This window comes from Alosa alosa, chromosome 3, assembly GCF_017589495.1.
Source record: "Alosa alosa isolate M-15738 ecotype Scorff River chromosome 3, AALO_Geno_1.1, whole genome shotgun sequence".
Taxonomy (NCBI): domain Eukaryota; kingdom Metazoa; phylum Chordata; class Actinopteri; order Clupeiformes; family Clupeidae; genus Alosa; species Alosa alosa.
The window spans coordinates 17,209,435-17,224,434 of NC_063191.1; the positions used below are offsets into that span (position 1 = coordinate 17,209,435).

Consider the following 15,000-nt stretch of genomic DNA (forward strand, 5'->3'; position numbering starts at 1 on the left):
GGTCAGGAAGAGAGAGGAATAAAGGTGTGTGTGTGTGTGTGTGTGTGTGTGTGTGTGTGTGTGTGTGTGTGTGTGTGTGAGACAGAGAGAGAGAGAGAGAGAGAGAGAGAGAAGAGAAAGTGTGTGTGACAGGGGGAGCTCACCTTTAATGTGGACAATCCCACAACAATATACCAATATAACAATACCCCACTCCCCCACACCCCGTCCCCTGAGGGCTACAACTGGAACAAAGAGAGAGGGAGCGAGAGAGTGATAGAGAGAGAGGGAGGGAGGAAGGAAGAGAAAGGGAGCGAGAGAGTGAGAGAGAGGGAGGAAGAGAAAGGGAGCGAGAGAGTGATAGAGAGGGAGAGAGGGAGAGAAGGAAGAGAAAGGGAGCGAGAGAGTGATAGAGAAAGGGAATGAGAGAGTGATGGAGAGAGGAAGGAAGAGAAAGGGAGCGAGAGAGTGATAGAGAAAGGGAATGAGAGAGTGATGGAGAGAGGAAGGAAGAGAAAGGGAGCGAGAGAGTGATAGAGAAAGGGAATGAGAGAGTGATGGAGAGAGGAAGGAAGAGAAAGGGAGCGAGAGAGTGATAGATGAAAGGGAATGAGAGAGTGATGGAGAGAGGAAGGAAGAGAAAGAGAGCGAGAGCGAAGGCTGAACATGTGGCTTTTCAGCCCTTAATGACGCCACATGAAAGGCCGCCTCCAGGGACTCAGGATTCCAACTGTAGCTTTTTCTCAGAGGCATAAAGAGCCTTGCATGCATGCAATGCAGACCCAGGCCTCTGTGTTTGTGTGTGTGTGTGTTTATGTGTGGGCTACGTTAGATCAAGGACAATTGATCTTTGAACACCAAATCAAGGTGTGCTTTCAAACAAGTGAGAGAGAGAGAGAGAGAGAGAGAGAGAGAGAGAGAGAGAGAGACAGAGAGAGAGAGAGAACGAGAGACAGAGCGAGATGAGGTGAATTTAGCTAGCTTCTACCTTGTTTTCCCCCTGCGCTCAACTTTTGGGTGCATTTACTTTTTGGAATGAATGAATGAATCCATAATTGCTAAAAATGGTGGAATCTGGTGCATACTGAGAGCGCATTGTTGCACTAGCACGCCTCAGATATAAAATGTCCGTCTGCTAATCAGGCTCAGATGAATGGGCGCATGTGGAGCCCTGGGAAGTGACAAAATCAGCTCTCCAAAAGAAGTCGCAGTGCCTACACATAATATCTGCCCACTGTTCACAAAGTGTGCCACTCACAACAAAGAACACAGAAGCATTGATTAACAATTTAGCAATTTCACCACAGCAGGACTGATCCTCCTAATTTATATTCAAGCAACAGTGATGGTGTTACTCCTTATGATAGATCACTGTCGGAGTGTGTGTAGAGTGTGAGTAAAAAGTGTGTGTGTGTGTGTGAGTGAAGGGTGTGAGTAAGTAAAGTCTAGTGAGTGTGTAAGTAAAGAGAGTGTGTGTGAAAGTGGTTAGTGGGGGGTGAGAATGTGAATAAAGCGTGTGTGGCGTGAGTGTGTGTATGTGTGGTGTGTGTGTGTGTGTGTGTGTGTGTGTGTGTGTGTGTGTGTGTGTGTGTGTGTGTGTGTGTGTGTGTGGTGAGTGTATGAGATGTGTGTATGCGTATGTGTGTGTGTCTGTGTATGTGGTGTGTGTGTGTGTGTGTGAGTGTGGTGAGTGTAAGCGGTTTGAGTGTGTGTGTGTGTGTGTGTGTGTGTGTGAGTGTGGTGAGTGTAAGTGGTGTGAGTGTAAGCGGTGTGAGTGTGGTGAGTGTAAGTGGTGTGTGTGTGTGTGTGTGTGTGTGTGTGTGTGTGTGTGTGTGTGTGTGTGTGTGTGTGAGTGTGGTGAGTGTAAGTGGTGGGAGTACCTTGGCAGCCAGGCGCCTGACGGCCTCCTCCCTGCGGCGCTGGAGCTCAGGGGTGCTGGGGCAGCTGCTGCTCAGGGTGTTGGTGGCACTGGGGGGCGGCGTGGGCTGGGGGGGCTGGGACAGGGGCAGGTCCGAGTGCCCACTACCACCTGCAGCACAGAGATGACCAGTTCAGATCTCAGATACCCAACATCTAGCGACACTGGTTTGAACGAGCACTAAATGCACCAGAGATTTTGATGCAGCATTTATTTACTTTCATAACTGATTTATATATGACAATTGACACCAGAATCTTTGTGAATTTCTTGTCTTGATGCAAATGACAATTAAGAGATGTCATTTTGCATGGAATATCTCTTAACATCATCCCAAAATGCAGAAGGTTCCAGATTTCATGGATGTTCAACAAAAAACAAAAACAAATCAAAAGTGCTCATCCCCTTGCAGGAGAAAGCCATCCTGCAGCACTACACTAATTCTTTCCACTAATTCAGAGTCAGGTTAGAGAGTTTAATCCAGCAGTCATCGATTCTGATGGCAATTACCAAAATGAAGAGGGCAGGTGGGATTAGCCCACATGTGGCTGCTGGGGCGGATTAAAAGATTCAGTGGTCGGGGCTGGACGAAGCTCCTCTGAGGCTGCTCTGCTCTGGGGTCAGATGAGCTCCGGTAAAGCTAAATACCATCCTGTGCATCCCATGGCAGCCATCATAAGGCATCAGTTTATGGCTGGAGCTCACTCGATGGCTCTGCCTGCTCATAAACCTGAAGTATTTCATCTCTGACAACTTAACGAATAGATAGGAACCACTCCAAGATTGTTTAGACTTCAGAGCCCTTAACTATAGGATCAGTAATATCGTTGCCTATGGAACTGAAGAGCCACATAAATGCAGCCACTGCCCATTCCTGCCCATGCCCCTGTGTGCTGCCTTGGCTCAGACACACTGGATTAACAGGCAGATCATTGTCCTGATTGGAGGAACTTAACTCAATGTGCTATTTGTTCCCCTCTATCCCAGAGCCCGGGGCAGTCACTGGGTTGAACTGGTGAAATGTGAGAATTACACTAAACAAACCAAAATTAAAAAATGATCTCAATAACCTTGGCTCATTTAACCTCTTAGAGCTAAATGTCTTACAAACAAACTTCAGGAATTTAAACCTCTCATTTTAGCTTTCTGGGAAATGTTTTTTTTCCCCCCAGCAAATAGCATATTTCATCACTAAAACATTAACTGTCAGCAAGAAGGAATTTCAAGGGGAAATGCTCTTTGCAAAGCCTGTATTTTTTCAAAGGAACCAGTGGGAAAGCGTTTCCTGTCAGAGTGCAGAGGCCTGATTAGGAGGGTGTTTCTGAAGGTAAGGCTCATCATAAAGAGACAGATCTATCTACAAAGATGATGACCATGATTATCATTTCTCTCTCTCTCTCTCTCTGCCTGCCTCTGCCTCTCTCTCCCTCTCTCTCCGAGTGCCAATGGGGGATGCTCAAGAACCCTTCAGGGGGAAACAGGAGCTCTTAGGAGGCAAAGTGAGTGTGTGCTCACCCTTGGGGGAGGCACTGGGGCTGCTGGAGGCGATCTGGCGCATGCGTCCGCCGTGGCAGCTCAGCGCCACCAACCGTGAGATGATGGCCGTCTTGCCGAAGCCCACGCTGCCCACCACCACGGCACCGCGGCTCTCCGACACTGACGCTGCCTCGCCGCCCCTCAGCGCGTCCTCCAGCTCCTGGAAGAGCCAGTCGCGCCCCACGAACACCGAGTCGGTGGTGATGCTGGGCACCTCGAAGAGCAGCGGCTTGAGCATGATGTCTGCCGGCTTGTAGGGCGTGAAGCGAGCTGAGGAGGAGACAAGGAGACAAGGAGAGAAGCACACACACAATAAGACTATAATCTATTTAAGCAACATTGACATTAGCATTCATTTTCATCTTTCAATCACCTTCATTAACTTTACAACATAAATTCCTATTGTGAGCAAAATGAACAGCATGTTGGAACAGACTATTGCAAGCATGGTGAACATTTTTCTCCTGCCTCAGGACACATCCATGCCTCACCTGGGGATTGGGAGGAGGAAGAGTCTATTTTGATTCTTTTATTCTGATATTGTAGCGATGTCATGGTGCCATCTGTTCCACACTTTCCATCAGATCTGATTAATTTGCACCAGCAGGCAATGACACGGACACAACCGAGAGGAGAGAAAAGTGCAGCACTGCTCTGAACACTTCCAACATACTGAGGCTGCATGGCATCTGCTCTGAGCCCCAGCATTTTCCAACACACTGGTTTAATGTGGCTAGGATCAGTGGTGTAGTCTACGTGATACGCAGGACTACACAGTGTACCCACTTAAAAAGCATCACCATCTCAGTATACTCACTAAAAATAGGCAAGTATATGTATTAACATTTGGGGTTGATCACAGCATACCCACTACAGCTGACAAGACTACATCACAGTATACCCACTACAGCTAACTAGACTACACCACTGGCTAGGAATAAATAAATAAGTAAATAAATAAATAAATAAATAAATAAATATTTGGACCCCAGTTCCTCTTGTCTGAAAGTTGCTCACTTTTCCATTTTCTTTCAGACTTGGAGTGTGCCCTCTGACCATTTCATCTTGGGAAGTTGAAGGGGCGAAGGGCTTTGAGTATCCTGCTGTGCAAAATCTGAACTGAAAATCCATTTCTCTCTCTCTGTCTCCCTCTGTTTCTGCCTCTTGCTGACGGACTGGCCTAAAACATAACACCTGCTGCTCAGGGCACATCCACACACGTCCTGTGGGAGTGAGAGGAGGAGGTCTGGAGGCTGCCACTCGGAGAGCCAGTGTGTGAGAGAGGGTGAAAATGAGTGAGAAACAGATAGAGCTTGTTACAGGGAAACAGAAAGAGAGAGGGACAGGGAGAGAGAAAGAGAGAGAGAGAGACAGAGAGAAAGAGAGAGAGGGGGAGAGGGGAGAGAGATAGATGGCAGGGCTGGGTACCTTTCACATCTACAGTAAACCAATATCGAAGAGAGAGAGAGAGTGTGTGAGAGAGAGAGAGAGAGAGAGCTGAAGAGAAGCCTGCCTCCATCTCCTTTGCTCACAGAAATCACTACACTGATTGCATTAGGCAGAAAGGTGCCGGCCAGTTGTCAACGCCTCAGGCAAATTTCAAGAGCCAGCAACTTCAGCTAGCGCCGATGTGAAGACAGCGAATCGAACAAGCTGAGAAAAAATCCGTAGCGCATTATGCACCGGCTCACTGCCACCCTCGGCCAGAACGCCAAAAACATCTTCCAGGTTAAACACACCCGTAACATATTAGCTGGCTAACATGGTTAGCTAACACTCTGAAATGGCCCATAGCTGGCTCAAGCCAGCTGATGGTGTTTCTGCACCAATTACTGGCTGGAGATGGGCAATGGACGTCAGTAAGCATCGCTCCTCTGTCAGTCACCGGTGCTGCCGATTAGATGGCGAAGTGAACAAACTGCATTTTCACAACCAAAGGTAAAAAACTAAAACAAACAAAAAAGAAACACACACACACACACACACACACACACACACACACACACACACACACACACACACACACACACACACACACACACACACACACACACACACACACACACACACACAACTTTGGTGTGTGAGGGGGAGGCAAAGGTTTGTTTGTAGAGCCTCCATTGCAACTCTCTCAAGGTCTGAGAGCAGAAAAATAGAGAAATTCTTCCGAAAAGCGGGCCGTTGCACAACTCCAATGTTTGCATAGTCTGTGGGGGGTTTACATATCAGTCTGCCACTCTCTGGAGGGCCCACATCAAGAGTGAGCAACGTTTAAACAGAGCGCCGGCGCTCGCTAATGCCATCCTGCATTATTAATGCTCTGGGCTAATATGAATTTCCTTTGCTTTCCTGACAAAGACGCCAAAAAACCACAATACTACTCCCAAAACAAAACCAGGAACAAAACACACATAAAAGAAGCGCTTGACGGAACTCTGAACGTGAACAGCATGCCTTGACACAATACTGGGTCCCCAAACAGTTTGAGGTGACTGGAGGTACTGAGTTTTTTCCTTCTTTTTCTTTTTCTTCTTCTTTTCAAAGAATCAACAGGCGCTTGTCTGTTTTTGTGCATGAGAGCCGTGGTGGGCTCCTTACCTTTGGAGTCCTGGGGTGCCCGGCCTCCTGTGTTGTGCCAGGGCAGGCGGATGGACGTTCGCAGGGGAGTGTTTCGCTGCTCATCAAGATAGCTCAGGTCTTCCAGTTTGGTGGAGCTTGTTGCTGTGAGAGGCAAGGGAGAGTGGGAGAGAGAGAGAGGGGAGGGGGAGAGAAGGAGAGAATGAGAGAGAAAGTATACATTAATCCTCAGTTGAAGGCTACACATACCTTGGCACCCAAGCTGTACAGTACCCTGCTTGTACAGGGAGGGGGGAAAAACAAAAAAAAACAACAAGAGAGCCTTGCCTTTGTCACAGCATTGTCACAGAGTGGAGATAACATCATTTTTTCCCTGAGACTGAAGTACAGACAAGAGGAGAGACTGTGTGTAGTATAGCTGAAACCCTATAGGCGAAAATATACAGAGAGATTTAGAGAGAGGGAGGGAAGGAGTGAGGGAGAGAGAGGGACAGAGAGAGAAAAATGGGCACAGACTAATGTCTATGGATACAGTGCACGCAGACTTTAATGGTTATACAACTGCTCTCACAGCTGTTGCCTTTACACAATCCCTTTATAGTTTACCAACAAATAAACAACAACGGCAGAAAATAAACACTGAAAGCTCAGTTTAATTTGAACTGACAGGCAGAGGATGCCACAGATGGAGTTAGAAACTGAGACAGGCAAACAGAGAGAGAGAGAGAGAGAGAGAGAGAGAGAGAGAGAGAGAGAGGAGAGATAGGGACAGAAGAGAAGAGGGACTCTGACGACCAGTAACTGAGAATTGAGGTTACAGGTGCAGTTGTCTCCTGATTGCATATGCAGCGAGTAAGTTGGGTGGCAGGCACATCGTCCCTTGTAGCTGCCACGCCAGCGTGGTGGGGAGATGCCAAACCAGTGAGCAACAGATGGCAGCTTTCAGACACAGAGCCATTCCACCGGAGCCCCGTGCCAAAGCAAGCCCACATTACATCAACCCGCCCGCCATTCTCGTGACGGGAGAACTGCCCTGGATGACCGACGGCACTGAGAGGGAGGGAGAGAAACGGGTCACTGCACAGAGAGAAGCCTCAATGTGTGAAGCGTCTTCTCTCTCTGGGTTTGCTCTCTCTCTCTCTCCCACACACACACACACACACACACACAGAAAGAGACTAACAAACACAACAGACACACTCACAAACACATGCACACAAAGTGTCCGCTGTTCGTGGGAACAATGCCATCACCATGGAGACCATGTCCTGCTTAAATCAAAGGTCTGCTCGCGACTGGACAGAACTCAGATGTGCGTCGGAGACAGTGGGAACAGAGAGAGGAAAGAGGGAAATGGAGAGAGAGAGAGAAGTGTGGAGGGACTCGATGCTTTGACTTTCTAACAGGTCTCTCTCTCTCTCTCTCCATTTAATATTATCTCCACCCTCTCACACCTGCTCGCCCCTGTACTGCAGCAACGCATAACCCAACCACCTAGCCTCCACGCTCTAGCGGATTTCATGCTAATCAATTCAGCTATGTTCCATGTTCACTATATGCATTTCAAATCCAACGCAAAAAAAACATGCTCTGACCCATACTCTCTCTGTACAACATCCCACCCACCCCCCCTCAACCTTCCCACCCAGGACAACTCTGACCGGGGCTACTTACACTACATGGCTGGAGTCCTGGCAGAGGTGGGGAAGATTGAAGCCGTCCGTATTTCCAGAGGCGGCCAGGCGTCAGCTGTGTGGGGGGGGAAGGGGGGGTCCAAGGTTTTTTAACTCCCCCCCCCTTTTTCCTGAGAGACCCCCCCAACCCTACCCTCCCTGAAAAAGAAAGAGAGAGAGAGGGAGAGCTCCTAAGTAGCTCTGCTGACGGTCCACCTCTCCTCTCCTCTCACCGCATTCAACTGGTGACTAGCCGCGCACCCATCTCCTGCTCTAACGACCGAGGAAGCTAACGGAAAATAAAAAGAATGCTGCTCTCTTGATCTCTACTTCTCCCTCTTTTTACTCTCTCTCTCTCTCTCTCTCTCTCTCTCTCTCTCTCTCGCTTGCTCAGTGAAATGGCAACACCCTCCCTCCCTGGCCACCGAGCCGACACACAGATAAGGTGAAGGAGAAAGGGGGAGAAAGGGGGGAAAAAGAGGGAAAAGTGAAGAAAAATGCTCCGCGAGATCTCCTCCAGTGTGGCTGAGTAGAGTTTGCGCTGGGCAGCCGGAGAGGAATTAATCAATGATCCTCCCCGCCTGTGCTCCAACCACGAGAGAGAGAGAGAGAGAGAGAGAGAGAGACGGGAGAGAGAGAAACGGGAGAGAGAGAGAAAAGAGAAAGAGGAGGAGGAGAGAGAGAGAGAGAGAGAGAGAGGGAGGGAGGAGGGGAGTGCAGGGGAGATGAGGACAGGGGGGGAGAGAAAGCATGTGAGAGGAGAGAGGTACAATAGAACAGGGATGGAAGGCAAAAAGGCAAACCGGAGTGATGTAAGAACGAGAGGCTGGGGCTCATAGAGACAAGATAGACAGAAAAGGAGGGAGAGAGAGAAAGAGAAAGAGAGGGTGGGTGGGTGGAAGAAGGACAGGAGGAAACGAATGCGAGGGGAGGAATGAAGTTGAAAGAACCCACAACCAGCCCCATGCTGACATCAGTGGGCTGCAGAGATTCTCTCTCTCTCTCTCTCTCTCTCTCTCTCTCTCTCCCTCCCTCAATCTTTCTCCCCCTGCCTTTCACCCCTCCTCACTCTCCTTTTTTCCCTCCCTCGCTCTCTCAACAGATTCCGTGAAAATTGGTCAGCTATCTACCACAAATCACAACACATACCATTATGCCGAGATGGACAGTCTCTTCCGGAACACCTCTCTCTCTCTCTCAATATCTCTCTCGCTCTCTCTTCTCGCTCTCAATATTCAAAGGGCTTTGCAAAAATGACTCCAAAATGTACGCAAAACATTTGAGCGGCAGTTTCATCACTCCCCAAATAACTCAGCTGTGTGCATCTGACGGACCCATTAACATTCTCCCCCACATGACACAAGAAATGTCAGCGTTCGAACAGTGCAGGGGTGTCAGTAAGCATTTGGTCCCTCTCTCTCTCTCTCACACACACACACAATATTCATACTTCTCCCTTTCTGTATTTCTGTCTCTCTCCCCTCTGTTCTTCATCATACATTTCTACCTCTCTTCCCTTCTCCTCTCACTCCTCTACCCACAGATCTCTCCTCCTCTCTTCTGCTTTACTATGTGCTCTTCTCATCTCTTCTGCTTTAATATGTGCTCTTCTCCTCTCTTCTATATATATATATATATATATATATATATATATATAAAAATATAATATTAGCATCTTGTATGTGTGTCTGTGTGTGTGTATGTAAGCTGCTTTGAAGCTGTGATGTGTCAGTCAGAGAGTGCTCTGATGAAATCATGAAAATAGGGCTTTCTTGTGACACTGCCCTTTGAATATCTGTGTTCTTTTGTCTCCAGTGACGATAGCAGGGGAGGAGACACTGGGTGTCCGGCAGTTCTCCAAAATCTCTCTCTCTCTCTCTCTCTCTCTCTCTCTTTTGAGTGAAAGAATGGGCTCGTGTACTGATGGCACATTGGCACCCTGCCTCTGCCCCAACCCCCACCCCCACCCCCACCCTTACGGACAATGCCATGTGAGAGAGTGGGTCCAAGCCGAGCTGGAATTAAGGAAGTGAAAAATCCAATTGAGGCAGGGGAGCTCAGATGCCGAGATCTTGGCGCCGCCCCAACCCCTAAGATTACAGACAATTCCTCTGACCATCTACCGCAGCCAAACCAGTCGGTTGGCCTGTTTTTCCCCCACTGTGAGGGTAAATAAGAAAATGAGAGACAATATGATCACAGACCACAGACGGGGCTCTGGGAGAGCCCGACTGCACAGAAGCTAGTCTCTACAAATTTGCTGGACCTCAATACATTACTCCTTGATTCAAACCGTACACTGGTCTAATAGTGCTCTTCAGACACATTGTAGTCTAATAGTGCTCCTACACACTGTAGTCTAATAGTGCTCCTCAGACACACTGTAGTCTAATAGTGCTCCTACACACTGTAGTCTAATAGTGCTCCTCAGACAGGTAGTCTAATAGTGCTCCTCAGACACATTGTAGTCTAATAGTGCTCCTCAGACACACTGTAGTCTAATGGTGCTCATCAGACACACTGTAGTCTAATGGTGCTCCTACACACTGTAGTCTAATAGTGCTCCTCAGACACACTGTAGTCTAATGGTGCTCCTCAGACAGGTAGTCTAATAGTGCTCCTCAGACACACTGTAGCCTAATGGTGCTCCTCAGACACACTGTAGTCTAATGGTGCTCCTACACACTGTAGTCTAATGGTGCTCCTACACACTGTAGTCTAATGGTGCTCCTACACACTGTAGTCTAATGGTGCTCCTACACACTATAGTCTAATGGTGCTCCTCAGACACACTGTAGTCTGCTTCATCCTCATGTGCTGCTCTCCGTCCTAATACTGTAGAGGGGCATGGACGCTGGAGCATTAGTGGTCTCTGTATTTGAACAGGCTTGAAATATTTTAGTGGGCCAGCACACGGACATATTCTTGTATGTGCCCATAAAAAAACATGAGTTATGTTTTAAAGGAACTATGTGTAGGTTCTGAGGAACAATGTCTTCACATTTTGTGGCTACTTCTAGTTCATTTTTGTAATGCAAAAATCCACACCTAGCCCTGTTAAAGCTGTGATGTCAAAACTGCCTCAGCTTGAAAAACAATTGCATCGGTGCATTTATCATCGGATAAAGGATTAATAGAGCCTCCTAAATGTTATGACTGTAATCATAATACTCTCAACGATCATTCCAGCAAGAGACACACTTGTCCAGTGTCTGTTTCTCAGGTGCGTCCCCATGCCAGCACTACAGCATTGCTTGACCTGCTCAAACACTACAGAGGTGAATCAATGCTGAAAAACACTTTATTTTCCTCCTCCTCCTCTGTGCAGTAGTAACCTTCAAGCGATGGGGAGAACTTTCTGAAAAGAGAGTCCTCTCTGCTGCCCACGCTACAGTGACCTTTTGGAGAGGCGAGGAGGATGAAAGCCCTCTGTCTGTCCGCCACCGCAGTCGTCTCCACTCACACTGGCACGGTTCGATGAAGAGGGGGATGTGTGCGGGGGGTATGGAGGCCCAACGGGTACCTCCACTTTAGGTAACAACATGGTGGGAAAGGCGGAGGGGGTCAAGCCACATAACTTAAAACTAAATGGAGCGCTGGTGGTCGCCAGTATGCCTAAAAGCCAGACACAGAACCCTGCAGATATCCAGTGGAGATGATCAGCGCGATGGCTCAAAGTGTCTGTGAGCTGTGGAGAGCTTGGCTCTCCTTACTGGAGACCTGATAAAAGATCTGCAGGTATATGGTATGTTTAGGCTACAATAATTTCTGAAAATAAGAATGGCTGTCTTCGTGATGAATTCACTTCGTTATGTGATCACAGTTGTTGATGTGATGAAAGTGGCATTGGTGATTTCATGATGTGCAAATGTTCAAAACACACTTATTTAAATCATTCCAACATCTTGTAATGTGTGTGCAAATATGAGAGGGGAAAGAGAGCCCAGGGAGACCAAAATGTAGGCTGCAGTAAAATGCCTCTTAATTTTCATTCCCAAGGGTTTAAGGGTGTGTGTGTGTATGTGTGTGCGTGCATGTGTATGTGTGAAACCCTGCAGCCAGTGATGCAGACGGTCACACACACACACAGGTGCTCTCACACACACAGACATGCACACACACACAATCTGGGCGTCAGCCCAACACAATGGAGCGAGCAGTCAGTCACCTCAGCATTGGCACAGTCCAGAGAGTAGCCGGGCTAAATGAGGTGTACAGGGGAGAACCCACCTGTGCAGTCTTGGGCAGCCAGCACAGCAGCACCACGGCAGGGCACAGGGTACGCCTCTTACCGCAGCGCAATTAGCCCGACACACCACAGCAGCACTGTCATCACCTCCGAAATGAGGCACCAGGGCATAAAGCAACATTGATTGGTGGGAATTTAAACGCAGTACTGGGGTACAACTCATGTGCTGCAATGCAGAGTATGGCGTCAATCAGTGGTTACTATTTACTTAAATTGCTCTATCTGCTCTCGGGCCATGAGAGACGTTTAAAGAAACTCCCATTTCAATCGTTTCCTCAATCTTAAATCCACCCACAGATTGGCTTAACACCCGAGAGACCAGGAAATCACCCCCCCCCCATTACTTTGATATAAAGCAGGGACCCGCAAGTAATTTGGCCACTGAAAAATAAACACAGCTGATGTCGTCTGCTGATCAATATTGTTGTACACTCAGGGGGGAATGTGTCTGTCTGTCTTTGCCTTGATGTCTACCAGAAGAGTAGACTGAGGATAAAGAGCAAGGAATGTACAGAACCTCTTTTAGAGTCTCCTTCTGCTCCTCTTCCATCTCTCCTCCCCCCTCCTCCTCCTCCCCCTCTTCAAACCTGGGACCCCTGCCGGCCCCTTCGCTCCCTTGCGCTAATTCCATTTACATATTTGGGCTGTGCTACGGATCTCCAGTCACGGGCCATTCCTTTTGATGTGCTGAGGCCCAGGTGATGGAGTCGGGGGGCTGGGGGAGTTCTGGACGTGTGCCCAGCCCCCTGAGGGGGGAAGCGGCTGCCCGAGGAGCTCTTCCGGGGGGGGGGGGGGTGGCTGCTGGCCTGGGTAGGAATTACTGATGTGAGCCTCCCCGCTGTCTTTTCCCTGCTCAGGAGCGGTCACAGACACACAGGGATGAAGACGGTAGGGACTCAGAGCTACATCAAGGGCCGATGGTTCGCTGAGGCTAGGGAGCTCAAATTCCCCCAACCCCCCAGATTCTCTCCTGTCACATTTAACATCTGGCTCTCCTCCACAACTGAGTTACTATGACGGTGAAACGTGCGCACCTGTTCTAATCATTAATGTGGATACATTGCTGTTCCACTGTTTGGAAAAAAAAAAAACAGGAATTTTCCATCTAAATATCGGCGCGGTGCATCTGCTGAAGGCAGTGGGCAGGCAGCCCACTCTGCCTCCCAGCGGCCCCGGGTGTTGGAAGACACATTCACATTTTACACTTGAGATAAGACAGCAGCAGCGATAGCCCCGGCTCCAGCCAGACAGGACCCACAATGCTGGCCGGGAAAACAAGAGACAGTGTGACGAGAGAGCAAAGCTGAGGCCAGGTTCGGAGCTGGACCGGGTGTTTACTGGAAGATGACCCGTCCCTCAGGGTCCCTCCGGTCGAAACCTGGTCCCTGTCAGAGAGCGGATCAAGGGGGGTTGGAGACGGGATGTCTGTGTGCCGGTTCTGGAGCCCGTGCGCGTTAGCTCTCCATCTCGAGGGGCAAAAAAATGTCCCGGTGAGATATTTGTGCGGGAGATGAACACCGCTGGCATCCAGACGCCGGCGTAAAACAGCTTTGCAGACACGTCATGCTGGGAGGTAATACAATTAGGGATTTATTTCTGACGATTTAAGAGGGGCTTACGGGCATTAAGAGTCCAATCAAAAATGACAAAATATACTCCCGTAAGGCGGCTAACCCTCCTGCAGGTCTGCAGAGGACAAACTAAGTGCGAGAGAGACAGAGAGAGAGAGATGGAGAGACAGAGAGAGATAGAGAGAGAGATGGAGAAGAGAGAGACAGAAAGAAAGAGAGACAGAGAGAGAGAGATGGAAAGAAGAGAGACAGAGAGAGAGATGGAGAGACAGAGAGAGATAGAGAGAGAGATGGAGAAGAGAGAGACAGAAAGAAAGAGAGACTGAGAGAGAGATGGAGAGAAGAGAGAGCAAGAGAGAAGGATGGTGCTGGGTTGCAGCAGAAGTATTGATCTTGCGAGTTGTGCGGGGGTGGTGCTTAATTACCATTTGCCATTTGCTTACTTGTGTTCAGACAGGTGGTATAATTACTCGGAACGAACTGTAACTGCAGCAGATGTACAATTCTCCACATTTATGTCAAACACACACACACACACACACACACACACCACACACACCACCAACAGACCAAGATCTCATTTCACATTCAGTTCAACACACTTTAGTGAGGAGTTGCGTGAGTGGAACTGGTGATTGGCAATGGATAGATGTATTATGCAGACACGGAGATAAGCGCAACTGGAGAAAAAGACTCTTTGTTCGAAACGTGTGCACACACGCACACACACACACACACACACACACAAACACTACACCCCGCTGTCCACTCTCAGGCCGAAATTAGGAATCTTTCCTCGTTTAAGTAAATGTTAGGAGCAGACAAAAGACCAGAAAGAAGAGAAAAAAATAAATCACAAACGAGGCACATGCTGTGCTAGCGCTCAGGGCTCCAACGCTCTTGGAAATGGACTGCCGTTGTAGCTGTGGCCGTTAGCAGTGTGTCCCACTGAGGGTAAGCCGGCTCGTTTGTTGTTTTTAGTGAGGGGAGTGCAGGGCTCGGCTCAGCTCGTCACAAACCGCACGAGACGGTGGCAGCCGTCCAGCTCTGACCCAGGGCTTTGTTGGGGAAGCAGGGTGTGTGTGTGTGTGTGGAACCGCCTCAATCAATGACAGAGTGACTTTTAGAGCGATGGCATCAATCAGTCAGCGAGGAGTTTCATTAGGACTCCCATCAAGTGCACGCAGGCTGTCTCCTACTCACACCCTCATTTTTCTACTGCTATGCATGCGTGCACACACACACACACACACACACACACACATTTGCACGCACACACACACACACACACACACACACACACACTTGCATTTGCACGCACACACAAACACACACACACACACACACACGCACGCACGCACGCACGCTGAGCGGTGTAGGATAGGAGCGATTGGTGGCTGACACTGTGGCACGCTGCTAATCTGTCCTGGGGCTGGGGAGTGTTGGCTTGTGATGAGTGGGACTGTTTGAGAGAGAGATGTCTGCACAGGGAGACAG

The 15,000-nt window shown here is 48.8% G+C and overlaps 1 protein-coding gene across 1 annotated transcript in view; it reads right to left on the minus strand.

The window, feature by feature from the left end:
- Nucleotides 1–15,000, minus strand: part of tanc1b (tetratricopeptide repeat, ankyrin repeat and coiled-coil containing 1b) — a 121,276-nt gene that overhangs the window by 33,807 nt on the left and 72,469 nt on the right. The window contains 3 exon segments of the mRNA XM_048238346.1: nucleotides 1,855–2,008; nucleotides 3,413–3,703; nucleotides 6,032–6,154. Of these exon segments, the coding sequence (XP_048094303.1) occupies nucleotides 1,855–2,008; nucleotides 3,413–3,703; nucleotides 6,032–6,154 (568 nt within the window).